This window comes from Lithobates pipiens, unplaced genomic scaffold (genome assembly GCF_037356315.1).
Source record: "Lithobates pipiens isolate NorthernLeopardFrog02 unplaced genomic scaffold, aLitPip1_a1.2 Scaffold_22, whole genome shotgun sequence".
Classification (NCBI taxonomy): domain Eukaryota; kingdom Metazoa; phylum Chordata; class Amphibia; order Anura; family Ranidae; genus Lithobates; species Lithobates pipiens.
The window spans coordinates 43,322,758-43,349,226 of record NW_027507784.1 but is presented as its reverse complement, the minus strand read 5'-3'; the positions used below and the strand labels follow the sequence as shown (position 1 = coordinate 43,349,226).

Genomic DNA, 26,469 nt, shown 5'->3' with positions numbered 1-26,469 from the left:
CTGAACTGCTCCCGCAATTGTGCAAAGGAGGACAACCTGCCATCTTGGTATATATGGTGTAGATATTTAACTCCATATTTGGCCCATATGTACCCTTCTTCTGGTTTAAAGAACTTATTTAGGGATTTATTGCACCATAAAAAAGATCATCCCCCATTCTCTGTGCACATTGGTGAAACACTGTACCTGGGAGCGCCATTACGGACCCCACCTTCTATCCCGGGACTTCCTTCCTAAACAGCATATTAAATAGGGTTTCCTGCGATGTAGCCACTGCCACTCCGAGTAAAGTAGTTGCGTTAGGAACCTGGGGGAAGCATTGCCAATGCAAAAATGCAGTTCTTCAAACCTATGGTCTCAGGGGTTGGGTTACCCCCTTCCCTATTAAGGCTTGCTCTTCTAGGGTTGTGGTTGCTGCTTGGGCTTTTTGGCATCAGGCCTCTGATTTTCAGATTTGTAACGGTGCCATCTGGTCTTCTGTTCACATCTTTTCTAAGTTCTGCCAGGTGAACATTTCTACCATATCTGATGCCAGGTTTGGTGTAAGGTCCTCCAGGTAACTCTTTAAGCTCTAGGCAGCCCCAATTCCTGATATTTACAGTGGGCCTGTTAGCAACATCATTGCTATTGGACATCCTGAAGGTTTAAGACTTTGTGTCCCTCAATGGATGAGAAAAAAAGGATTGTTGTACTTTTGTCCTTCTATTGGAGTCCAATGCTCTCAGTACTGTTTGTTGTAAACCCAAGACATGAAGCTAGTAGGAGGGGTTCTCTTAGGGTGGCCCACAGTTATTTTGTTTCCCAGTGCTCAATCCATATGTAGACAGCAGGAAAGCCTGAGAGTTTAGAACTTCCCTTGTCCCTCAATGGAATCCAAGAAATTCAAGGCTTTTACAGTGAGTAAAAAAATATTTTTTAGTTGGGATCCCAAGTGAACAAGGTTGGGGAAGACAGGATAGTCAGAAAATAAACCCAGAGCAAGTCCAGAGAAAGTCTAAGGTTAATGATCTGGGATGATGGGGAGAGCAGAACCTTGTGATTGGACAGATGGTGGTTCTGAACCTCAGTACAACTTCATATCATGGTGGAGGTTCTTCCAGCAGGACGACAACCCTAAGCATACAGACAGAGCCACAATGGAATGGCTTAGATCAAAGCATATTCATGTGTTAGAATGGCCCAGTCAAAGTCCAGACCTAAATCCAATTGAGAATATGTGGCAAGGTTGAGCTATTTTGCAAAGAATTGGCAAAAATGTCACTCTCTAGAGTACAACGCTGGTAGAGACATCCCCAAAAAGACTTGCAGCTGTAATTGCAGTGAAAGATGGTTCTACAAAGTATTGACGCAGGGGGCTGATTACAAATGTACACCTCACTTTTCACATATTTATTTGTAAAAAATTCTGAAGACCATTTATCATTTTCCCTCCACTTCACAATTATGAGCCACTTTGTGTTGGTCTATCACATAAAATCCCAATAAAATACATTTATGTTTTTGGTTGTAACATGACAAAATGTGGAACTTTTCAAGGCACTGTATATCCAATGTAGCCAGAATAATTGAAGAAAAGGTAGATCAGAGATAATGAATTAAAATTCATGGAGGCCCAATCAGTAAAATTTTCTCCCAGCAGAGGTCTGAAATGCATTTTTGTGCTACGAGTCTGATCATTCACATCACAGACTATCTCCTCTTATATCACAATCCCATTCTATCATTTCTTTTCATAGCAGTGTTCTCTGCCCCCCCCCCCCTTCACATCACCCCCTCCTTCATTCACAGCATTGTCCTCTGCCCCCCCCCACATCACCCCCTCCTTCATTCACAACATTGTCCTCTGCCCCCCCTTCACATCACCCCCTCCTTCATTCACAGCATTGTCCTCTGCCCCCCCCCCCACATCACCCCCTCCTTCATTCACAACATTGTCCTCTGCCCCCCCTTCACATCACCCCCTCCTTCATTCACAGCATTGTCCTCTGCCCCCCCCCCCCCACATCACCCCCTCCTTCATTCACAGCATTGTCCTCTGGCCCCCCCCTCACATCACCCCCTCCTTCATTTACAGCAGTGTCCTCTGCCACCATTCAAATCAATACCCCCAACAGTGTCCTCTGCTGCCCCTTCACTTCACCCCCCCCCCCCACAGCTGTGACCTCTGCCCCCCTCCTTCATTCACAGCAGTATCCTCTGCCTCCCTTCACATTTCCACCCCTACATCGCCCCCAGCAGTGTGCTGCTTTAACCCCCCTTCACATCACCCCTACCCACAGCAGTGTACTCTGCCCCCTCCTCAACATCACAGACCTTGCTTTGTGCATAGTTACATAGTTAGTAAAGTTGAATAAAGACACCAGTCCATCCAGTTCAACCTAAGTGAGTGTCTACAATTGTCCCTATCCCTGTACATTGCACACTCACATCGGTCCCTACCCTCAAGGAGCCCACAATCCAAAGTCGCTATTCATATACTAGGGCCAATTTTGGACAGAAGCCAATTAACTTACCAGCATGTCTTTGGAGTGTGGGAGGAAACCGGAGTACCTGGCGGAAACCCACACAGGCACAGGGAGAACATGCAAACTTCTAGGCAGGTAGAGTCATGGTTGGGATTCGAACCAGCGACCCTTTTTACTGCTAACGATTACACCACTTTGCCACCCACTGCTGTGCACTGGTGCTCAGTCATGTTGGAACAGGAAGAGGCCATCCCCAAACTGTTCCCACAAAGTTGGGAGCATGAAATTGTCCAAAATGCCTTGGTATGCTGACGCCTTAACAGTTCTCTTCACTGGAACCTAGGGGCCAAGCCCAACCAATGGAAAACAACCCCGCATCATAATCCCCCTCCACCAAATAATTTTAACCAGTGCACAAAGCAAGGCCCATAAAGACATGGATGAGCGAGTTTGGGGTGAAGGAACTTGACTGGCCTGCACAGAGTCCTGACCTCAAGCCGATAGAACACCTTTGGGATGAAGTAGAATGGAGACTGTGAGCCGGGCCTTCTCGTCCAACATCACTGCCTGACCTCACAAATGCGCTTCTGGAAGAATGGTTAAACATTCCCATAGACACACTCCTAAACCTTGTGGACAGCCTTCCCAGAAGAGTTGAAGCTGTTATAGCTGCAAAGGGGGGGCAACTCAATATTGAACCCTACGGACTAAGACGGAGATACCATTAAACTTTATGTGCGTGTAAAGCAGGGGTGCCCAACCTTTTTAAGAGCGAGGGCCATTTAAGCAATTTGGTAACCAGTCGCAGGCCACAATGGGTGGGTGACAGGCCACTGCTACTCTATAGGCCCTCCAATCCGATCCACCTAGATGGAAGGGGGTGGATTTTTAGGACCGGATTGGAGGCAGGCAGGAGTAAACGGACAAAAGTCTGTTTAATCTGCCGCTCTGTAGAGGTGAATTGAGGGTCCGATTGGGTAGGGCCAATCGTGTGAAAAGGGCCTAAACTGCTTTCACACTGATGATTACCCACACTGCGGGTGCAGCGTAGTGCACCTGTGTCTATCCTGTGGGTTAGCTGAACTTTGCCATAGACTCTGTCTGTGGCAAAAGCCGGCGCTGTACAGGAAGCATCGGCTTATGGGCTCTGCTCTGCATCCGTTTTCTTCCTCTACCACAAGCTTCATTTACAACACTGATGATGTGGTATGACGGGTCAGCAACCTGCGATCTTGGCTTACTAACCTGCCATTCCAGAGCAGGAAGTCGCGGGCCACAACAAATGGCTCTGCGGGCCACTGGTTGGCCGCCCCTGGTGTAAAGGCAGGCGTCCTAATACTTTTGACAATATAGTGTAGTTACCTCTTATGATCGGAAGCACCATCTAGTGGCCATAATGCAGTATTTTTTTTAAATACCTCAACCAGTAAAAATACAAAAAATAATGATATGACACAAAACATGGTAAGTTTCCCTGGGGTTGTGTGAATGTTTGTCACATTGGTACAGTGATGTTTTTACACATAGACACTTTAGAAAAAGTTCACATGTAGGATACAATAAAATAAAAAAACAGTAAGGGTTTATTTACCTTTTTTATAGGTTTTCTCAATTGGTGATTTCATTGACTCATGCGTGACTGTGATTTTATACAGTTTATTATCTTTAAACTTCTTGACTGAGCTGGTTAAAGAGAAGGTCCCATCGCTCTCAGGAATCGGCTCAGATACAGTATAGTCCTCGTTTTCATCAAACGGCACAAACTTGTCTTCTAGCCCAGACTTCTTCTGTTTGGTTCGACTCCATTTTACCGTAATCTTCTTTGGGTAGAAATGTGAAATCTCTGCTGTTAATTTTTTGCTATCCTTTTTTCTAGTCACAGTAGGGATTCCTAAATGCAAAATATAAATGTGTGTGTATATATATATACAAATACAGCATATATAGTTTAGGTAGCGCCGCATTTTTATTTACACTAATTTATACACTTACTTTCGGTGCTGAGATCACTGTTTTTATGCTGGCTGCTTCCTATGTATAATATTTTGTACTCATTTAGTCTTCCCATGAACCACTAGGTGGAGCGCATTAGTATTCCTTTATACAGGTAATTACCGTGTATTTTCATGTGCTAATTTATCGAATTGAGCTGGTTGCTAAGCAGAAGGCCTGGAAGCCAGCCACTGTGTCCTTAACAACAGATGACACCTCCTGAGACCTGAGTCTACAAAAAAAAATGTTTTTTTTTTTTTAAAACAATACATTGTATTATGTATTTTTTTTACAAAAAAATCTTTATAAAAATAAATGAGTTAAAAAAAAAAGTTTTCTTGCCATTGAGTAAGCAAACCTTGTTTACAAGCCTGAAAGTTTTTACTTTTTAAGTTTTTTATATTGAGAACAGAATTCACTTAGGAGTTTATTTATCAGAAAATCTGTTGAGACGTTTTCACTGCTGTCGCAAAAAAAATTGCCATACTGCGTCTAACCACTTGACCTCCCTTCATGACCTGGCCATTTTTTGCAATACGGCACTGCGTTAATGTAACTGACAATTGCGCGGTCGTACAACGCTGTACCCAAAGAAAATGTATGTCCTTTTTTTTCCCACAAATAGAGCTTTCTTTTGGTGGTATTTGATCACCTTCTGTGTTTATTTTTTGCGCTCCAAACAAAAAAAAAGAGCGACAATTTTGAAAAAAAAAAACAATATTTTTACTTTCTGCTATAAAACATATCCAATGAAAAATTAAAAAAAAAAAATAATTTCTTCATCAATTTACATTAATCTACATTTTTTTGGTAAATAAAATCCCAATAAGCGTATGTAGCGGATGGCATTTTGGATAAAATGTCATACGCATGTAAATTTAGTTTTTGCCTCAGAACAGTAGGGGTTCTGAGGGTTAATTACGTAGGTTGGCCTTAACATCAGTCTGGCCGGGCTGTGTTAGAAGTTCTGCCTGGTCATGTGAGCAGTGAGGTGCACATGACAGGCCAGAACCAGGCCTGGTTGGACATTTTGAGTATCAGTCTTCTCGGAACCAATCAGTGGGAGTGCCGGGCCCCGCTGGGGAGTCTGGGAAGGGGTACTTAAGATGTGTGGGTCACGTGTTTAGGAGAGGAGTTTGTGAGGCCCGTGTGGTCTGTTCTGGTTCCAGGACCCGGGTATCCCCTGGATACCGAGGAAAAAGGTTCCTGTTCACCCTTAGTTACAACTTGTACACGTTCATAGGATTGTTTCAAGTTTTGAGTCAACGCGCTGACTGCCATGATCTCTGGCTAGAGATCTGTTCAGCCTTGAAGTACCCAGCTGCGAGTGGCTACTCTCTGGGTGGAATTAGAGACTTTGCTAGACTTGCAGTTCAAGGTGCCTGAGTTGTTCACCTGTGCCCTCTGTTCCCATGAGAGACTGTTATTGGATGTTACTACTGCAAAATAAAACCTTTTTAAAAAAAGGACTTTATCCGTGTCAGTGTACAAGTCGTTGGGTATCAACCCTGGGAACCCCTAGACGTGGAATAGAAGGCCAAGAGAAGGTAACTGGTAAGCCCAATAAGTCAAGGCCGCCCTGCAAGGGTTATGGCCGCTACATGTATATTGATTGGTTTGCGCAAAAGTTTTATAGTGTCTACAAAACTATGGGATAGATTTATGGACTTTTATTTTATTTATTTTTTACTGGTAATGGCAGTGATCTTTAATTGGAGTGCGACATTGCGGCGGACAAATCTGACACTAAGTGACACTTTTTGGGGACCAGTGACACCAATACAGTGTTTAAAAAAAAAAAATCGAGCCCACCCTATTTTGAAGCCCCGATTAGAGCCTCTGGCATCTACAAACTTATTTTTTTTTTTTTTTAAGTAGTAAATGGCAGTGGTTAGTGACTTTTAGCGGGACTGTGATATAGGGCCATTCTGACACTTTGTGGGGATCAGTGACACTAATACAGTGATCAGTGCTAAAAAATATGCACTGTCACTGTACTAATGACACTGGCAGGGAAGGGGCTAACGTCAGAGGCGATCAAAGAGATAACTGTGTGCCTAGCCTGTGTTTTACTATACTAGAAGGTGCTTTTACTAGATGGAATTTATTCCCTGCTTTGCAGGGACACAAACTACATCCCTTCCACCCTGTCAGAATGGCGATTGCCCTGTTTACATAACCAGATCGCAGTTTTGTGTTTTTGACTGATGATCGGCGAGTGTCAGAGGTCATCAAGTACCTGGCACCCGCCAATCAGCTTCCGCGGTGTGTGTGATCACAGTGGAAGCAAGCCGCAGCCGATGTGCATGCGCGCTCTCCAACCTAGAAGAGCCAGGTCACGTATTAAACACATTACACAAATTTATGATGAATGCATTCACACAACAATTTTTAGAAAGTAGACCCCCCAGTGTAAATGGTTTCATGATTTATACTCAGTGTACCCAGGGAAAGTATATCTACACAAAATTCTTTCTAGTGTTTGAAGCAATGCATTCTTGTGTCCCTATTAAATTCTATAGTAATACCTGTCACTATGAGTTCTCCCGTCCTCTTCTCTATAGGGGTCTCCAGACTGGGGTGTGCCACCCGGCAGATGAGCTCTGATTTGCTCTCCGTTTTCAGTAACACGGATACAATGACAGAGGCGGTACAGGTGTAAGTCTTATCAGATCCCTCTGTGATCTCCAACACCGGAATCTTGTATTTATCACCGGTAGACACTTCATAAAGCTCCGGCTTTCCTGCTTCTCTCCGTAACCACTTCACCTCCAGATTGTCGGGGAAATACCCCCGGATCACACACCGCAGCTTGGCTTCTCTGCCGTGTACTAAAGGTGGGACTTCAATGTCATCCATCACTGGACGCCATGGAAAATCTGAAACAAGAGAGTAATCAGAACACAAGACAATGAGTATAGAGTGGAGAAGTGTAATAGACAGTAGAATGCACCTGTGCCAATATTTGTGCATCCTACCTGCCCCCTGTTCTGTAGCCTTTGCCAAACTCTTTACCTTTTGAAAGTTGGATGCCTGTGTCCCCCATCCACTGTCAGGGTTCTATTCTCTGACCCCGACACCACTGCCAGGTCCTATGTAATCTAGTGAGGTGGTAGTGAAGAAAACCGTTATCTGACACTCCAGGAAGTGTCAAATGCCAAAGACACTAATGGAGGCTGCAGCACTGGGATGGAGGAAAGGTGGGAGAGTTGTGTATAACACGTCTTCTATTGCAGAGAGCTTTTTTCTCAAGACTTTTTGTTTGGTAACTTGACAAGGTTGGTTACATATTTGTAGCCTGGCAGCTTTCCACTGTACAAAAAAAAACAAAAAACAGCAGATGCTGTATGGGGGCAGATCACTCACCAGGAAAGGGGACACTAGAAAATGTATTGAGGGCCCACATCACCCTGTATGCATCACTCCCTCTCCGGCTATGGTACCAAGGTTTCACTCCCTCAATGTTAGTGAATGAGTGCTAGTGAGGAAGCGACATATGAAAAGTCGGTGAATGTATCACCTAACTGCTGTGTCCCCTAAGCGAGCCTTCCAAAGTAAAATTCTCAGTGACATGATTGCCTTAATTCAGAAAATAACTGAAACTTATAGCGGTTGTATACCCGCACAGAAAAACAAAAAACATGTAAGGCAAATGCCTAATGAGCTAGTATTCAGTGCACACTAACACATTATAAAATACTCACCGTAGAACGAGGCATCGGCATCTGATCCCGGTGCACGCCAAGGGAGCTGGCATTTTGCCCTCTGTGCTTCTTCCGGGTTCGTATCTCCGGGTGCTGGGAGTGTCTGGAGCCGCGATTAAGTCACTCACACGCATGCACGCAGGAGACTTCTTCCCGGTTAAGGTCCATCTGCCGGACCTTCAGCCAGGCCTTCACAGCGCATGCGCCGCTGACGTCAAAGTGAATATCTACTAAACCGTACAGATATGTACGTATCTGTGGCACTATTTTGGACTGACCGATCATGGGGGGGGGGGGGGGGGGGGGTCTATGACCATGCCTTGTTTTCTGAACTTATGACAAAGATATTTAAACTTGCAACTACATTGTAACCTTATGCTGTCTTTTTGTGTTTTTTAGAATTTTCACTTTGGTACAGGCATATATCATTTCCCTGAGGAAGCCAATGGTTTGGCGAAACATGTAGGAGTTGATACCTTGTACTACTGGCCTCTATAAGATCAAGACCTGCTTTTTCCTCTATGTTTACAAATTTCAATTCATGTGTAATGTACCCGTCTATATGATTGTATGCTGAACTTTTGATGTTTTCTGTTTGTCTTTTTTTGCATTTTGTATTTACAATAAAATATATTGTTAAAATTGTTAGATGTTATTTGGCACCGCTATAATCCCCTCTCTCTATCCCTGGCCACTTTAATGTCCATAGTCTGAGACTGGTACAATTTAAACGCAAACAGTAAAACAGGGGCAAAAAAACAGGGGCAAACTAGCTTCTCCTAAACTTTCAGATCGCCTCACACAGATCTAAATAATTCACCGTTCTTACCTCACTCCTCCAGAGTATGTAGGTATAAACGAGACCAACCTGCTAACTGTATGATGTGTAACCACACAATGGGAATGTTCTATGATCTATCTATCTAAGATCCACGGCTTCTGGACACAGATTGTACAGTTTCTTCATGACACCATGGGTTCTCCCCTTACCTTACACCCCAAGCCATGCCTTTTGGGAATATACCATTACAGGATTTATCCTGACATGGATAAATTTACTAAAATATTTCTGAACTAAACAGTCTTTTCTGCCAGTCATAGCAAAACAGTGGATGAGGACCACCCCACCTGAGTTCAGTGCATGGTTAGCAGAAGTGAACAGCTTATTGTACAAAAAGCTTATCTACATGCATCCAAATATGTCAAAATCTGGGATCGCTTTAGATACCCTCAGCTGATAGGAAGACCCCTTTTTTGCCAGGGCCTTGCATTCTTTTATTTTTTCCATTACTCCATAACATATCTGTACTGAGATAAAATATAAAGGGGATGCACCATTCATCATTTTATTATCTCCATGTTAATGTGTGTCTCGTCATGTAACATATTGTTTATGGGATGTCTGACCAAATAACTGTTTGTAAGATTGTCAACCACATCTACGCAAACGTACTATTTGTAAGTTTTGTTTTTCTTTCTAATAAAAAACTGTTTAAATTGAAAGGTAAATGGTGACACCTTTTAAAGAACGTTCCTGATTCCCCGGCTGATCCAGAGATTTGTGTGTCCAGGTCACTCGTACTTTAGAACCGGGATCCATGAAGTTTTGCCAGGGGATCGCACAGATACTGTTGCATTGAAACGTGTAATCGCTGCCATTCTTTATATCCTCAGTAGACGGCAGGTCTTGGTTATTTCCAACTCCGCAGGTCCATTTTATTAGGACATCTCTGGGATAAAAGTTCTCCAGAGTCAAAGAACACACAACATTTCCTGAGGCATCCAGGGAGAGATCTATAGGGCCTTTTACTGATGGCTTTTCTAGAAAATGAAATGAATACGGCTTTTATTTGTAAAAACAGACATTAAATATCACCAGTTAAAGTCTATGTAAACCCTAACAATAAACGACTCTTATTTATTCCCCTTAGGTCTGCTAAAAAATAAATTGATATAACAAAACTCTCCACAATAGTGCAGAAAATAAACCTAAGATCCTACAGGAGATGTAGTGAGTTTGCAACTTCCTGTGCTTTCTGCCTATACATTGACTTGTACAGTGTTCTCCACCCATCCAGGTCAACTCTATGGGCTACAGAACACCTCCATCGTATGTTAAGGAGATGTGGAGGTACAGATATACAATATGAAGATTCAAAAACCACCATAGATACCATGCAATGGGATACAAATCGCATTGTGTAAAGGGATTCCAGATTCTAAACTGATTAATCTATTTGGTGCTCTTTGGGAACAGTTTAATGATCTGTTGAATTCCTGGTTGTGGCCTACACATGATAGATTCAGATTCTGTTATACTGACAGTGATTTGTATTTAGCCTGTGTGTTATTCAATAAACCTTTACCTGTTTAAAAAAAAAAAAAAATGATTAATCTGGCAGGAGGTTTATCAGTTTTGCTGTCTGCAGAATCACACCACAGCCAATCCAATTTTACTCATTTGACCATATAAGCCATTTTTTAAGGACAAGAACAGGCCCAGGATAGGTCTCTGCAACCCTCTGGAGCTATTTAAAGTCTAACGCACACTTATAAATCGCTAAACATTCCTCATTGACTCCAATTAATTTAATTAAAATAGCAAAACTTTGACAAAATCTTCAAGTTTTCTAAGAAAATTCAGGGAAAGAGCATTTTCAATTTCACTAATCTCTATATACAAACAAAACAGAGGGTCATCACACTACTAATTCCAGCAAGTACAGTACATTAATAAAAAATAAAAAAATGTATTTTCTTTTTTTTTCATCTGTATTATTGGATATTCATAGTGCTCTAGGAATCCTTGGTTCACTATTGTGAAGTGACCCAGAAGATTGCAGGGAGGGAGGGGGAAGAGGTGAACTTCCTTCCGGAGCCCAGGGAGGAAGTGGGGCTGGGTGCCCATAAAAACTCTGTATCCGCTCCCCCCCTAAAAAAATGACATGCCAAATGTGGCATGTCAGGGGGTCACCATCACTTAATCAATGTCTAAACCGCTGGCAACAAAAGTGAGTAAACCCCTAAGTGAAAATGTCCAAATTGGACCCAATTAGACATTTTCCCTGCCCGGTGTCATGCGACTTGTTAATGTTACAAGGTCTCAGGTATGAACGGGGAGCAGGTATGTTAAATTTGGTGTTATCGCTCTCACTTTCTCATACTGGTCAATGGAAGTTCAACATGGCACAGAACTTTCTGAGGATCTGAAAAAAAATTGTTGCTCTACAGAAAGATGGCCTAGGCCAAGGATATGCAATTAGCGGACCTCCAGCTGTTTCAAAACTACAAGTCCCACCATGCCTCTGCCTCTGGGTGTCATGCTTGTGGCTGTCAGAGTCTTGCTATGCCTCATGGGAATTGTAGTTCTGCAACAGCTGGAGGTCCGCTAATTGCATATCCTTGGCCTAGGCCAGTGATGGCGAACCTTTTTGAGCCCGAGTGCCCAAACTGCAAACCAAAACGACTTATTTTTTTCAAAGTGCCAACACTGCAATTAAACCTGACTAACGAGGTTTTAGTTTAGAAAAAAGAATTTGTACAGTCGTTTCACAATGACACTAATAATGAGCCCCCTTTTTATTTTTTTTAGAGCAGCGCCGCTCTAAGAGTAGTAAGTTAAAAAAGGCTTTATTCAGTTTATGGGCAGAGTACTGCAGAGTATTGCATAGTATGGGCAGAGTACTGCAAAGTATTGCATAGTATGGGCAGAGTACTGCAAAGTATTGCATAGTATGGGCAGAGTACTGTAGAGTATTGAATAGTATGGGCAGAGTACTACAGAGTATTGCATAGTATGGGCAGAGTACTACAGAGTATTGCATAGTATGGGCAGAGTACTACAGAGTATTGTATAGTATGGGCAGGGTACTGCAGAGTATTGCATAGTATGGGCAGAGTACTGCAGAGTATTGCATAGTATGGGCAGAGTACTGCAGATTATTGCATAGTATGGGCAAGGTATTGCAGAGTATTGCATAGTATGGGCAGAGTACTACAGAGTATTGCATAGTATTGTCAGAGTATGGGCAGAGTATGGGCAGGGTACTACAGAGTATTGCATAGTATTGTCAGAGTATGGGCAGGGTACTGCAGAGTATGGGCAGAGTATGGGCAGAGTATGGGCAGGGTACTGCAGAGTATGGGCAGAGTATGGGCAGGGTACTGCAGAGTATTGCATAGTATTGGCAGAGTATGGGCAGGGTACTGCAGAGTATTGCATAGTATTGGCAGAGTACTGCAGAGTATTGCATAGTATTGGCATAGTATTGGCAGGGTACTGCAGAGTATTGCATAGTATTGGCATAGTATTGGCAGGGTACTGCAGAGTATTGCATAGTATTGGCAGAGTATGGGCAGGGTACTGCAGAGTATGGCATAGTATTGGCAGAGTATGGACAGAGTATGGACAGAGTATGGACAGAGTATGGGCAAAGTATGGTCAGAGTATGGGCAGAGCATGGACAGAGCATGGACAGAGCATGGGCATAGCATTGCATCGCTCTCCCTCTTCCCCCCCTCTCCCCTCGCACTGTAGGGCGCGCGGGAGCAAGATTCGCTGACCGTGCTGTAGCCATCTTTTGGCTATGGCCCGGTCTGCAATTGGTTATAAAACTCACATTTGAGTTGTTGAAATCGGTGTGGGGTCAGGCTCCAGTCGCTCCGGTGGTGTCCGTGTGTCAGGAGATTTCCCGCGCAGGCACGTCAACAGGTGCGTCAGATGTTTGAGAATGGGGGGCGTGGCTTCAGCGTTCGGAGCATGCACCATGCCCACTCGGACACGTCACCGCTATCCCAAGAGGACTGGTGGAGATGTAGTTCACGAGAGCGGACGATTTAACGATGACAGTGTAATTGTCACAGCATGCCCACAGAGACGGCTCGGCGTGCTGGCAGCGGCACGCGTGCCACACGTTCGCCATGACTGGCCTAGGCTATAAGAAGATTGCCAAGACCATGAAACTGAGCTGCAGCACTATGGCCAAGATCTTACAGCGGTTTACCAGGACAGGTTCCACTCAGAACATTCACATTATATATTATATGCTAGGTGTCCCTCATTCCCAACTCAAAAAGTTGGGAGGTATGCATGTATGCTGAGCTTGGTTTTTTATAACTTTGTTATTGGTGGACTACGGGCTAGTTAAAAATACAGTCAGTATTCTCATTTTACCGTGCCTTAATTACCTATATTTTATTGTACTTATGCGATACTTGTTCTATTGTTGTTGTATCACTGTATACTTGTATATCTGTTAAAGTCGGGTTGATACTCCTATACTTTCATTCTGTATTGTTTAATCTTGCTTAAAATGTAATAAAACAGATTCAACATAAAAAACCGCTAGTGTGCATGGAGCCTTAATGTGACCCATAAACTGTACAATTCAACTGTAAAACAAACAAAACAATTTTTTTTTTGGGGGGGGGGGGTAAAAATAAAAAACAAAATAATGTAGTTATCATGCACACCCTTAAACTAATACTTTGCTGAAGCACCTTTTTATATCATATATATATATATATATATATATATATATATATATATATACAGTGGGGACGGAAAGTACCCCTTAAATTTTCCACCCTTTGTTGCAGGCATTTGCTAAAATCATTTAAGTTAATTTTTTTTCCTCATTAATGTACACACAGCACCCCATATTAACAGAAAAACACAGAATTGTTGACATTTTGGCAGATTTATTAAAAAAGAAAAACTGAAATATGACATGGTCCTAAGTATTCAGACCCTTTGCTATGACACTCATATATTTAACTCGGGTGATCTCCATTTCTTCTGATCATCCTTGAGATGATTCTACACCTTCATTTGAGTCCAACTGTGTTTTATTATACTGATTGGACTTGATTAGGAAAGCCACACACCTGTCTATATAAGACCTTACAGCTCACAGTGCATGTCAGAGCAAATGCGAATTATGAGGTCCAAAGGAACTGCCTGAAGAGCTCAGAGATGGAATTCTGGCAAGGCACAGATCTGGTCAAGGTTACAAAAAAATTCTGCTGCACTTAAGGTTCCTAGGAGCACAGTGGCCTCCATAATCCTTAAATGGAAGACGTTTGAGATGACCAGAACCCTTCCTAGAGCTGGCCGTCCGGCCAAACTGAGCTATCGGGGGAGAAGAGCCTTGATGAAAGAGGTAAAGAAGAACCCAAAGACAGGGCAGGACTTAGGGTGGTCGGGGCCCCTGGGCTTGAGTCACTTTCGGGCCCTACCTTCTATACATTACCGTATAACACGCGTCGGCGTATAACACGCATCCAAAGTTTAGGTGGGAAGTTTGAGGAAAAAAAACCTTTACATTTAAATGCCCATCAATGCAGCCTTGTCAGTGTCATTTGCAGCCTTGTTGTCATTGCAGTCTTGAAGTTTAAAAATGGCACCGCAGAGATAGAGTCCTGTGTATCTTTGCGGCTCTCGGGTCTGCTCGCAGTCTCACAGACATCCCAACTAGGGATGAGCTCAAGCGTATTCGCACACTCCACGTGCAGAGCCCGCCAGGAAGTCGGCGCAGCGCTGCGCGAATCACAGGCAGTGAGACATTGCCTCGATGCGTGCTACGTTGCGCTGACTTCCTGGTGGGCTCTGCACATAGAGTGTGTGAACACGCCGGAGCTCATCCCTAATTCCAACCTGCAAAAACTAATTTCAGGGTGGTGACGCAACAAGACCCCCCACATGACACATTAATATATGTGTAAACATTTTCTGTGTATGTGTGTATAATGTCACTCATATGCAGCCTATATCACATATATACCGTACACCTCATATCACTCACATACAGCCTATGTAGGCTGTGTGTGTGAGTGATGCGAGTTGTATATGTGTAAGACACGGTACAAGAGAGGATCAGAGACTGCAGACACGGTACAAGAGAGGGTCAGAGACTGCAGACACGGTACAAGAGAGGATCAGAGACCGCAGACACGGTACAAGAGAGGGTCAGAGATTGCAGACACGGTACAAGAGATGGTCAGAGACTGCAGACAGGGTACAAGAGAGGGTCAGAGACTGCAGACACGGTACAAGAGAGGGTCAGAGACTGCAGACACGGTACAAGAGAGGGTCAGAGACTGCAGACACGGTACAAGAGAGGGTCAGAGGCTGCAGACACAGTGCATGGGATGGTCAGAGACTGCAGACACGGTACATGGGATGGTCAGAGACTGCAGACACAGTGCATGGGATGGTCAGAGACTGCAGACACGGTACATGGGATGGTCAGAGACTGCAGACACGGTACAAGAGAGGGTCAGAGACTGAAGACACGGTACAAGAGAGGGTCAGAGACTGCAGACATGGTGCATGGGATGGTCAGAGACTGCAGACACGGTACATGGGATGGTCAGAGACTGCAGACACGGTACATGGGATGGTCAGAGACTGCAGACACGGTACATGGGATGGTCAGAGACTGCAGACATGGTACATGGGATGGTCAGAGACTGCAGACACGGTACATGGGATGGTCAGAGACTGCAGACACGGTACAAGGGATGGTCAGAGACTGCAGACACGGTACAAGGGATGGTCAGAGACTGCAGACACGGTACAAGGGATGGTCAGAGACTGCAGACACGGTACAAGGGATGGTCAGAGACTGCAGACACGGTACAAGGGATGGTCAGAGATTGCAGACACTGTACATGGGATGGTCAGAGACTGCAGACACGGTACAAGGGATGGCCAGAGACTTCAGACACGGTACATTGGATGGCCAGAGACTGCAGACACTGTACATGGGATGGTCAGAGACTGCAGACACTGTACAAGGGATGGTCAGAGACTTCAGACATGGTACAAGGGATGGTCAGAGACTTCAGACACGGTACAAGGGATGGTCAGAGACTTCAGACACGGTACAAGGGATGGTCAGAGACTTCAGACACGGTACAAGGGATGGTTAGAGACTTCAGACACGGTACAAGGGATGGTCAGAGACTTCAGACACGGTACAAGAGATGGTCAGAGACTGCAGACACGGTACAAGGGATGGCCAGAGACTTCAGACACGGTACAAGGGATGGTCAGAGACTGCAGACACGGTACAAGAGATGGTCAGAGACTGCAGACACGGTACAAGGGATGGCCAGAGACTTCAGCCACGGTACATTGGATGGCCAGAGACTGCAGACACTGTACATGGGATGGTCAGAGACTTCAGACACGGTACAAGGGATGGTCAGAGACTGCAGACACTGTACATGGGATGGTCAGAGACTGCAGACACTGTACAAGGGATGGTCAGAGACTGCAGACACGGTACAAGGGATGGTCAGAGACTTCAGACACGGTACAAGGGATGGTCAGAGACTGCAGATATGGTTGAACTCAGTGTATATATATATCGTATTGCAGGACTGTGACACTCTATTTAAACTGGTTCTGCAAGATCAAGTCAGTAATTCTTCTTTGAAAAGTGCAACCACGTGACAAGACAGCAGCACATTTAATTTCCAAAATAACATTTTTCTTACAAACAGTGATCTGGTCAGGGTTAGTGGAGGACAGTAAACAGTTAATGGGTCTGTGAAACTTCTAGCCTGAATCAGCAGGAAATCCTTCACAAAAACATCAAACTGCAGCACACACAGAGCTCTGGCTAAATAGCTGAGCTGAAATGGTTAACAATCAACCAAGTGTGACCTCACTGGACACAGAATGCTGGGGGGCTGCCTGTCCTCCAGAGATCTGATCACAGTGCAGCTATAAAGAAAAAACAAAGATTACAGAGGGAGGAGGGGGAGGCTGATCAGTAACTTTGCACTATCTAAAGACACATTTCTGGACACTGACCAGCCAGTATTACATGTGCCTGTGCAGGGCTCCCCATCATCTTCTTCCCATTCAGCCAGAATGCTGTGTGTGCTCAGTGCTGCAGGGATCTTCCCATAGTCATACCTTCCTCTGCTATATCCTCCTGGGGCTTCAGGTACAGTGCATCTCCCTCCCAGCTCCCCCATTCACCACCTGTGTAGTCCAATGTGGCGGGCTGAAGAGGGGGAGGGGAGTTACACTCTGCTGCAAAATACACTGACTTGCTCCTCCAGCCCTCGCTGTTTTCCTCAGCCCCGCCCACTGTTCACAGCACAGCCCCGCCCCCGCTTCTCTCGCTGTTCCAAATCTCCTAGGCTAGCAGCTGACAGTGTCCCTCTGAGTGACAGGTTCAGCTATGTATCTTGGCAGGGCTGCGGGGCCCCCTATTGGGCGGGGCCCCTGGGCTTGAGCCCAGTCAAGCCCAATAGTAAGTCCGGCCCTGCCCAAAGATCACTGTGGCTGAGCTCCAAAGACACAGTCAGGAGATGGGAGAAAGTTGTAGAAATTCAACCATCACTGCAGGCCCCCCACCAGTCGGGGCTTTATGGCAGAGTGGCCCAACAGAAGCCTCTTCTCAGTGCAAGACACATGAAAGCCTGCATGGAGTTTGCTAAAAAAACACCTGAAGGACTCCAAGATGGTGAGAAATAAGATTCTCTGGTCTGATGAGACCAAGATAGAACTTTTTGACCTTAATTCAAAGTGGTATGTGTGGTGAAAACCAGACACTGCTCATCACCTGTCCAATACAGTCCCAACAGTGAAGCATCATGCTGTGGGGGTGTTTTTCAGCTGCAGGGACAGGACGACTGGTTGCAATCGAGGGAAAGATGAATGCGGCCAAGTACAGGGATATCCTGGATGAAAACCTTCTCCAGAGTGCTCAGGACCTCAGACTTGGCCGAAGGTTTACCTTCCAACAAGACAATGACCCTAAGCACACAGCTAAAATAACAAAGGAGTGGCTTCACAACAACTCGGTGACTGTTCTTGAATGGCCCAGCCAGAGCCCGGACTTAAACCCAATTGAACATCTCTGAAGAGACCTAAAAATGGGTGTCCACCAATGTTTACCATCCAACCTGACAGAACTGGAGAGGATCTGCAAGGAGGAATGGCAGAGGATCTCCAAATCCAGGTGTGAAAAACTTGTATCTTTCCCAAAAAGACTCATGGCTGTATTAGATCAAAACGGTGCTTCTACTAAATACTGAGCAAAGGGTCTGAATATGTAGGACCATGTGATATTTCAATTTTTATTTTTTAATAAATCTGCAAAAATGTCAACAATTCTGTGTTTTTCTGTCAATATGGGGTGCTGTGTACATTAATGAGGAAAAGAAATGAACTTAAATGATTTTAGCAAACGGCTGCAATATAACAAATAGTGAAAGTGAAAGTGAAAGAAGGTCTGAATACTTTCTGTCCCTAACTGTATACACACACACAGTATATACAAAAAAAAACATAATTTCACTAACTAATGAATCTAAAAAAATGAATAAATAGAAAGGACACAAAACCATTATCATTTCCATTTAAAATGTATCTTCCCTCTAAAATAGAGGCTAGTTTGTGCCAGTTTTCCTTTATATTGGACTCAAAAACAGAAGCATCTGCAGAGGATATACTAATAAAGTTTCCTTACTGTAGCAGAAACTGAAGTTCCGCGTTCTTTCCTCACATCTCCCACCACATTGGAGTTTACATTTGATCTCAGTGTTCTTGTGATTGGATGTGGTTGGGTTGAAGCTCAGTACAGTTGAAGCATTTCGTAGTCCATTATCCTCTCTCTGGTCAGTTTTTACAATGTATTCATGGCTTATTAATGGTCCAGCTTCTTCATCTTTGATTGCCGGACTCTCTGGTATTGTAATCGGCTTTTGGCCCTCTTCTGTAACCGTCCAGGTCACATTCGCCACATCTGGACACTTGGATGCCATACAATAGAAATTGACCTTCTCTTCTTTTCCCCACACATGTTCCTTGTGGATGTGACTCACCTGAAATTGCTGTAAGTCTGTTTAAAAAAAAATGTCATTACATATCCATACTAGGACTTCTCTCTGTTGGAGAACAGCCTGTGCAAGAGTTCATGCAGCAACTGGCTACCTATTTAGGATCTTTCAAAGATCGGGCTCTGCTCACGTCTACTACTCCACTGAGAAATACAAGATACTGCTAACAACATAGGTGTGCCTATGGCATTAGGGTGTACACCCCAAAGATCAAACACATATGCATTTATATATGTTGACAGTGTCAGTAGAGCAATGGATGGTGTCGGTAGGGCAGTGGACAGTGTCAGTAGTTTCTATTTTTATTGTTAAACTTTTTTACAATTTGAGTTTTTGTATTTTTTATTTTACAATTTAGGAGCCTCAAAGATCAGTGGTAAAAACAAAGGGAATCTACACCACACGGGGTGATTAGGGTGTGCCCTGGCACGTCTGCCACACCCTGTGTGCACGCCTATGATTAATAATCATAATCTAATAACACCCAGAAGAAAACAAAGAACATGTAAAGGAAATAAGAGTACTACAAAGTAGTTCTCTTTCTGAGAAATTTAATTTTTCTGGCTGACAAGCTGATCCAGGTCGTTTTGACACTTTTTGATTTACTGGCCAAGAACAAATATGGAATTCAGGAGTGCTTACTTCACATGCTGCAAATTTTTCTGGGTCGTAGCTACAAAAAAAGAGCCAGGCAAGTTTCATTTTCCAAAGGAGGTCATCAAAGGCAGCCTCGATTTTTGCTCATAGCACATGCTTATTTAAACAGTTAAGAACCTTGGGCACATGATGTCACCCTTGAATAAACTTTTATACAAATATCTAGGGTGTACGTCTTATGCCCTGGTCATTTTCCCCAGGGTGGCTATTCTGTCACTACCATCAGCAACTCCCAACTGTTGAAATTATAGCCGGGCACCACTCTATAATTAAGAAACTATGGGGGTTATTTACCAAAGGAAAATCAACTTTGCACTGCAAGTGCACTGAAGTAAAGTCGCTGTAGATTTGAGAGGGACATGCAAGGAAAATATAAAACAGCATTTTAGCTTGCACATGATTGGATGGTAAAATCAGCAGAGCTTCCCCTAATTTCAGATCTACCCCTTAGATTTAGAGCGACTGCACTTCCAAGTGCACTTGCAGTGCAAAGTGAAGTTGCCTTTCGTAAATAACCCCCCATGTCTTCATGCGAGGTAGAAATCTTACAATGCAAGCTCCTTGAGGGCATGGACTGATGTGAATGTCCAATATATGTATATGACTTCCTATAAATTAGAGGTCTGCATTTCTGGAAAGCTGCTCCATGTTCTCCTTGGTGAAGGTGATATTCATGGATGGTGGAACTGTGAAGGGCTTCATGAAGACAGTAAGGGCAACGTGGTGCACCTCTAAATTGTTAAACGCTGATTTAGTGCCACTGATTGGTCACAGTACAAGCTGATCAGAGGGTGCTGGCCAATGGTTGACCGCCGGCACCTTCTGATCAGCGAGGAAGAAGACTGGAAAGAGCAATGTCTATGTAAACCTGACATAGACAAGTGTGCCTAAAAATTGTTGTCATAGGTTGGACTATGTAACTATGCATATCTACTATGATGCTTTAGTGCAACCTAATTTTCTGTGTACTATTGGACTTTCCAGGACCCAAAGTGTTGAATACTTGGAGAGACTAGGGAACAGCGAAGTGTCAGCATTTCAACATGGAGAGCCAGAAAGGTAAGTATCCACTTAAATGCCCATCAATGCAGCCTTATCAGTGTCCATCTGCAGCCTTATCAGTGTCATTTTCAGCCTTGTCATGCAGCCTTGTCAGTGTCATTTGCACCTTTGCCATTTAAAAATGGCGCCGTTCTCGTCGGCTTTCAGCCATTCTCGTCGGCTTTTGGCTGCCGAGAACAGCCGAGAGCGGCCTTAAGCCGCCAAGAGCGGCCGAAGGCGGCCAAAAGCCACCGAAAATGGCCGAAGGGGACCAAAAGCTGCCCACAGGCTCACAATCGGCGGGGGATCGTCGTATAACACGCACCCACAAATTTCCCCTGATTTTAAGGGGGAAAAGGTGCAAGTTATACACCGATAAATATGGTATATATACGTGGTTCTGCTGTTCAGGTTAGGGGGCGTGTGTGTGCACACCGAATCAGGGCGTGCCGGTCAATGGATGACTGCTGATAGATGAAGCGAATCGGTGAGGAGGAAGACAGGCCAGAGCTCTGTCTATGTAAACCAGACAGAGCTCTGTCCTGTCAGCAAGGATGTGGTGTTTTTTGTTTCCCTGCAAAGCACATCCCTTAGTGAAAGCACCACACAGTACATAGCTGCAAAGGGTGGGCCAACTCAGTATTGAACCCTACGGACTAAAGGCCCGTACACATGATACGAAAATCGGATGGAAAAATTAGTATGATGAGCTGTCTGATGATTTTCAGGTCGTTAGTATGGTGCTTTCAACAGCAGATTTTGCTTTTTCGTCAGACAAAAGCTGGATGTGCAGACTATAACATTTTTGTCGGATGTGAACTCAATATCCGATTTTCGTTTCAGTAGTATAGTTTTCACATGAAAAAAAAGGAAAAGCAAGACTACGCACGCTCAGAAACTAAAGAACACATGCAAAGCTATTCAACACATTAAGTCACTTCTGACATATTTTGTCGTATAAAAATTTTCGTATTGTGAGTAACCTCTTGACTTTAGACATGAGACTAGTATGGCACAAAAAAAAAACGGACATTCGGTCATTGGAAAATCTAAGTGTCTGTACAAGACTTAAGACTGGGATGCCATTAAAGTTTGTGTGTGTGTGTGTGTATGTATAAAGGCAGGTGTCCCAATACTTTTGGGAATATAGTGTATACACACACATATATATATATATATATATATATATATATATATATATATATATATATATAGAGAGAGAGAGAGAGAGAGAGAGAGAGAGAGAGAGAGAGAGAGAGAGACTTCTATTGTCATCAACTCACATTTCATCCTTCTGATGTATTTCCATAAAAGGTAAGAAATGGCTGCAAGTGATATGACCAGTATACTTATTAATGCAGCAGTCAGCCCGAAATGGCAATGTGGTTGACATTCATCTGCAAGCAGAAAAAAAAAAAAAAACACACATTAAATGCTTCAACAATACAGCAATTATACTGATGTGCAAAGCAGAAAAAATTTCTAATAATAGTGAAAAAGGCAATAAATATTTCAGATTGTGGTCACTAACTCCTACCATCAGGGCAGGCCAATGAAATCTGTGATCTGTAGACTCAAATGGCCAATGTAATTGTAAATACAATATGATTTACACTTTCCATCATGTTTTACATTACATGGACAAATGTTTGTGGACAAATTACAATCACGCCTATATGAACTCTCTATGGGGTTGACTTACTAAAGGCAAATTGAGTGTGCACTTTACAAAGTGCAGTTGAACGCTCCAAATGCAGTTGCTCCAGAGTTTAGTAAATGAACAGAAGCTCTGCTTCCATCATCCAATCATCATATCATCATCATAATCCCATCGTACGTCATCATGTTCAAAACGAACTGACTTTAGTCCGTTCATGTGTGGGCAAGTCCGTTTGTTCGCAAGTCCATCATAACTCTGTCGAAAGTCCGTCGGGACGACCGTTGGACCTTTTCTGCCAGAAAGTCTGGTTGCGTGTACGCGGCATTAGTCTCTTAACAAAAGTAGTGTGCTTTGCCACTAGGCTCTGTTTCCATTTTTCTGAACTCGGCAGGCTTTTCCTAAAGGTTGTTGATTGCTTCTCAATGTTACTGTTGAAGAGGTTCCTGTATTCAGGGTGGGATGGATGATCACTGAGTTATTTTTATCTAACCTAACCTAATCAATGAGGTCTTTGTTCAGGAGTATGGTTTGGGATTATGGTATATGGTTGGAGCTCCTTCCCAGAGTGTTCTTCACCCCCTGGGCCTTTACCTTAAGAGGAGCCTGGGGAATGTGCTGTATTCCCAAGGGCTTTAATTATAAGTAAAGTCAAAACTTTTTTTTCTTTTTTAGGTTTGGATAGAGTGGAGAGGGATTAGAACCTATGTTAGGTGTAACGGAAGGTCCCACACCCCTCTTGAGTGCTTCTGTCAGTACACTGCTTCCTCCAATCTGGAGCTGTAGATATCATATTTTACAACCGAATATTGTAACCAAGATCCAGACGAGACTAGCTCAGTTACACAGCTTGAACGTGGACTGTTTATTTTGAGATCTCACACAAATATACACACCAGAATGACATGTAGCAGTATGCTCACCAATTGGTTACTAGCAATCCGCCAATCACCCTGCTGCCGGACCCCCATCTATCAGTTAAAACAATGAACAGTCATTTGCACAATTTTGTTACGTTTATTACAACTTGGATTGGCGAGAGGATGATATGAGATGCCCATAGCACTTAGCATTATCAGAAGTTATTCAGTGGCCTTGGTCTTGCAAATCTGGATGCACACCTTGCACCCCAGTCTCCTTCTTTTGAATAACTTCTCTGCAGACTGTTGCTCCTTCTTCCCTTGTACAAATTCTTCACTGCAAAACTACTGACATACTATTTCTTCACTTTCATTGGGACAAGAAAGAATCACTCTGAATAATTCCTCCTTGCAGGCCATATAGGTATTGCCTATGCGAATCAAAGAGCCAGAAGCCTACAAAGCCTCTCCCCGATGGCCCAGAGAATCAGACAGCCACACAGTCTTTTGGAAGGCATCACCATTATGCTTAACAAGACCAGAGATGCACGGTACCTCTCCACGATGGCCTGACATAAGGTAATGAGCAGACTACTGCCCTCAGACAGTCCATGACTGTCAGGTACTCACCAAAGCCGAAGTGCTGAGAGCGGCTTCCCTTGCAGCTGGGTGCACAGTACCCCTGAGGATGGAACAGTGGGTACAGGGCACAGAGAGGCACGGGTTGCCAGCAGGTGACTGGAATGCAGCAGGTCCACTGAAGGAAGAGATGCCCGTGCAGAAGATCTTGGAACTGGTAGAGGTAAACGCCTGCCAGGGGTTCCAATACCTGGAGTGAAGGCCGAGGGTCAAACACAGGTACAGTCCGTGAGACAAAGGATATTCTAGAAGCAGGCCGAGGGTCAAGCACAGGTATCAGTCCGTGAGACAAGGGATATTCCAGAAACAGGCCGAGGGTCAAGCACAGGTATCAGTCCGTGAGATAAAGGATATTCCAGAGGCAGGCCGAGGGTCAAGCACAGGTATCAGTCCGTGAGCCAGCAAGGCTAAGTGCAGAAAGTCAGTTTAAACAAGCCAGGGGTCAGATCAGGAGAGAAGCAGAGTGGTCTTCAAACAAGCCGGGTCACAACAGGAAGTGGTCAACAGGAACAGGAAACAGGAACACAGGAACACAGGAACACAGGTGAGCTGAGGAGACAAACCAGCAAAGACACAGAGCACATTGATGCCTTTTATAGGACTGTCAGGCCAATCAGGTAAGGCCCATCGCCGTGTGCATAGGCTTGCACATGCGTGTACGACATTGTGTCGTACGACGCATATGCATGCGTCGTTGTGCAGCTCTTCCCCGCAGGCGCACGGGGAAGTGCCGACGTTGAAGTCTGGTGATTCTCTGACAATGACTATCAATGCTGCGTTCCCTGGCCACAGCATTCTTCACTACTCCTGGTCTCTTGCACTGACCTTTCTTTAAAAGGATAGTTCTGTGTCCCCGGTCACAGAACGCTGATCTACTCTGCTTGACTGTTACTTCTTCCGTTCTGATCTCCTCTAGCATGCAAGTCCTGTGTTCCCCGGTCACAGCAGCTTGATACTTCTTAGAGGTGAAGATCTTAATCTAGGACTCCCTCCTAGTGGTTCCTCCATCCCTCCTCCATGCTCGGCACATCCCCACATGGGAACGCCTGGAACAGAAACTCAATATTCTATTCTGTCTGTTCCTGCTTTCCAGAACTCCTCCCTGGCAGCATGTGACCTCAGCTTAAATGGGAGGCCTGCCCTCTGCTAATACCAAAGGGTAATTGGTCAGAGCTCCTCACAAGAGCTGCCTGCCACTCAAACATCAGCTCCAACCCCTTTTGCAGAACAAAACCTTCTGAAAGCATGGGAGGAACCTCTAAGTCAGAGCACAGGTGGCCACACCTCCCACTACACCAAACACTCCCAGTCCCCAATCAAAACAACCAGGCCCAGCCTAAAGCACAGGCCTGCCTAAATTTACCTGTACTTGAACCCTGAGTTATAGAAAAATACTAGTCTAGCACCTACCTTCACGTAGAGGGTTCTACGGACAATGCAAACTGTAACCAGAAACCTAATTAACATGAACTAATTAACTAATCATTTAGACAGCCTAGGTGACTCTGAGGCATGACCTTTCAGGACAGACTTGCCGTGTTTAAAAAGACACAATCAACATTATCATGAATATAAACACAGCAAACCTTCTCACAATAGCAGTAGCTAACTACAATTAACAATACAAACAATGATCTCCCCCCCTCCTCAGCCTAGTAGGCAACAAACTATAGTAGGAGTAGACTGTCCAGCTCCTACCCAGTTCTAGAGGCCTGTGATAAGCTCTTTATATATATCCTGGGAGATATTGTAGATAAATATTACTCTTATATTTAAGTAACCACCTTCTCATTGTCCATTAAACAGCTGTCCATCATTTTTTCTCATTCACCCTGTGCCCCTAATGGACACTGGGTTGACTTAGAAATAGGAGGTGTGTGAGGAGCTGAAACAAGGGTTTTCCAAACTCTCCAAGGGATTCTGGGTTCCACAGGCCCGCCCGTCACATCAGGTTTAAAGGGAGATTGACCCTCTCTATTAATCCTGTTTCCTCACTGAAGCTGAAATTAAAGAAAATCCCACATTTCGGATTGTCCCCAGAACAGAAATAGATGAGATATCTTCCAATGGGGACACTAGTTTTCCTCTCACTTCCTGTTTCGGTTATGGGACAGTAAGTGAAGAGATATCTCCCCAATGGCACACATATGGAAACATAAACATAAAAGGGCTTATAACTCACCCTTACTCTATCCAAAAATGAAAGAAACTAAGCGTTTCCTAATGAATTGACAGAAATTTGCTTTGTGGGTGGTCCTGTTGGCTCCCTCCCACCCAACATCTTTGACCTGATTTGGGTAGAAAATGTTCAATCAGATGCAGTTGCCTGCTTAGGTATTCCTGACAGCTGCTGTCCAACAGGGGGATTTATCCATACATACTTAACAGCATGGATGGAGGAATCTGCTAGAGTTTTAATTCAGCCTGCAGGCTGAGCAAAGAAAATTTATGAGCGTATGACCAGCTTGGGGCATCGGGCACATGAATTACAGTGGCCAGGTTTTTTTTGAAGCTCTAATCAAGTGCTTCAAAAAAAACCTGGCCGCTGTAATTCATGTGCCCGATGCCCCAAAAGGGGCCGGACACATGAGTAG

General features: G+C 44.1%; 1 protein-coding gene across 1 annotated transcript in view; it reads right to left on the bottom strand.

Annotated features, from left to right (window-relative positions):
• The window catches only part of LOC143923700 (uncharacterized), a 96,200-nt gene that overhangs the window by 25,432 nt on the left and 44,299 nt on the right, over positions 1-26,469 (bottom strand). The window contains exons 5-9 of the mRNA XM_077447504.1: positions 22,003-22,116; positions 18,652-19,023; positions 9,680-9,982; positions 6,986-7,336; positions 4,057-4,356 (exon numbers count right to left, since the gene is read on the bottom strand). Of these exons, the coding sequence (XP_077303630.1) occupies positions 4,057-4,356; positions 6,986-7,336; positions 9,680-9,982; positions 18,652-19,023; positions 22,003-22,116 (1,440 nt within the window). The remainder of the gene's footprint in view (positions 1-4,056; positions 4,357-6,985; positions 7,337-9,679; positions 9,983-18,651; positions 19,024-22,002; positions 22,117-26,469) is intronic.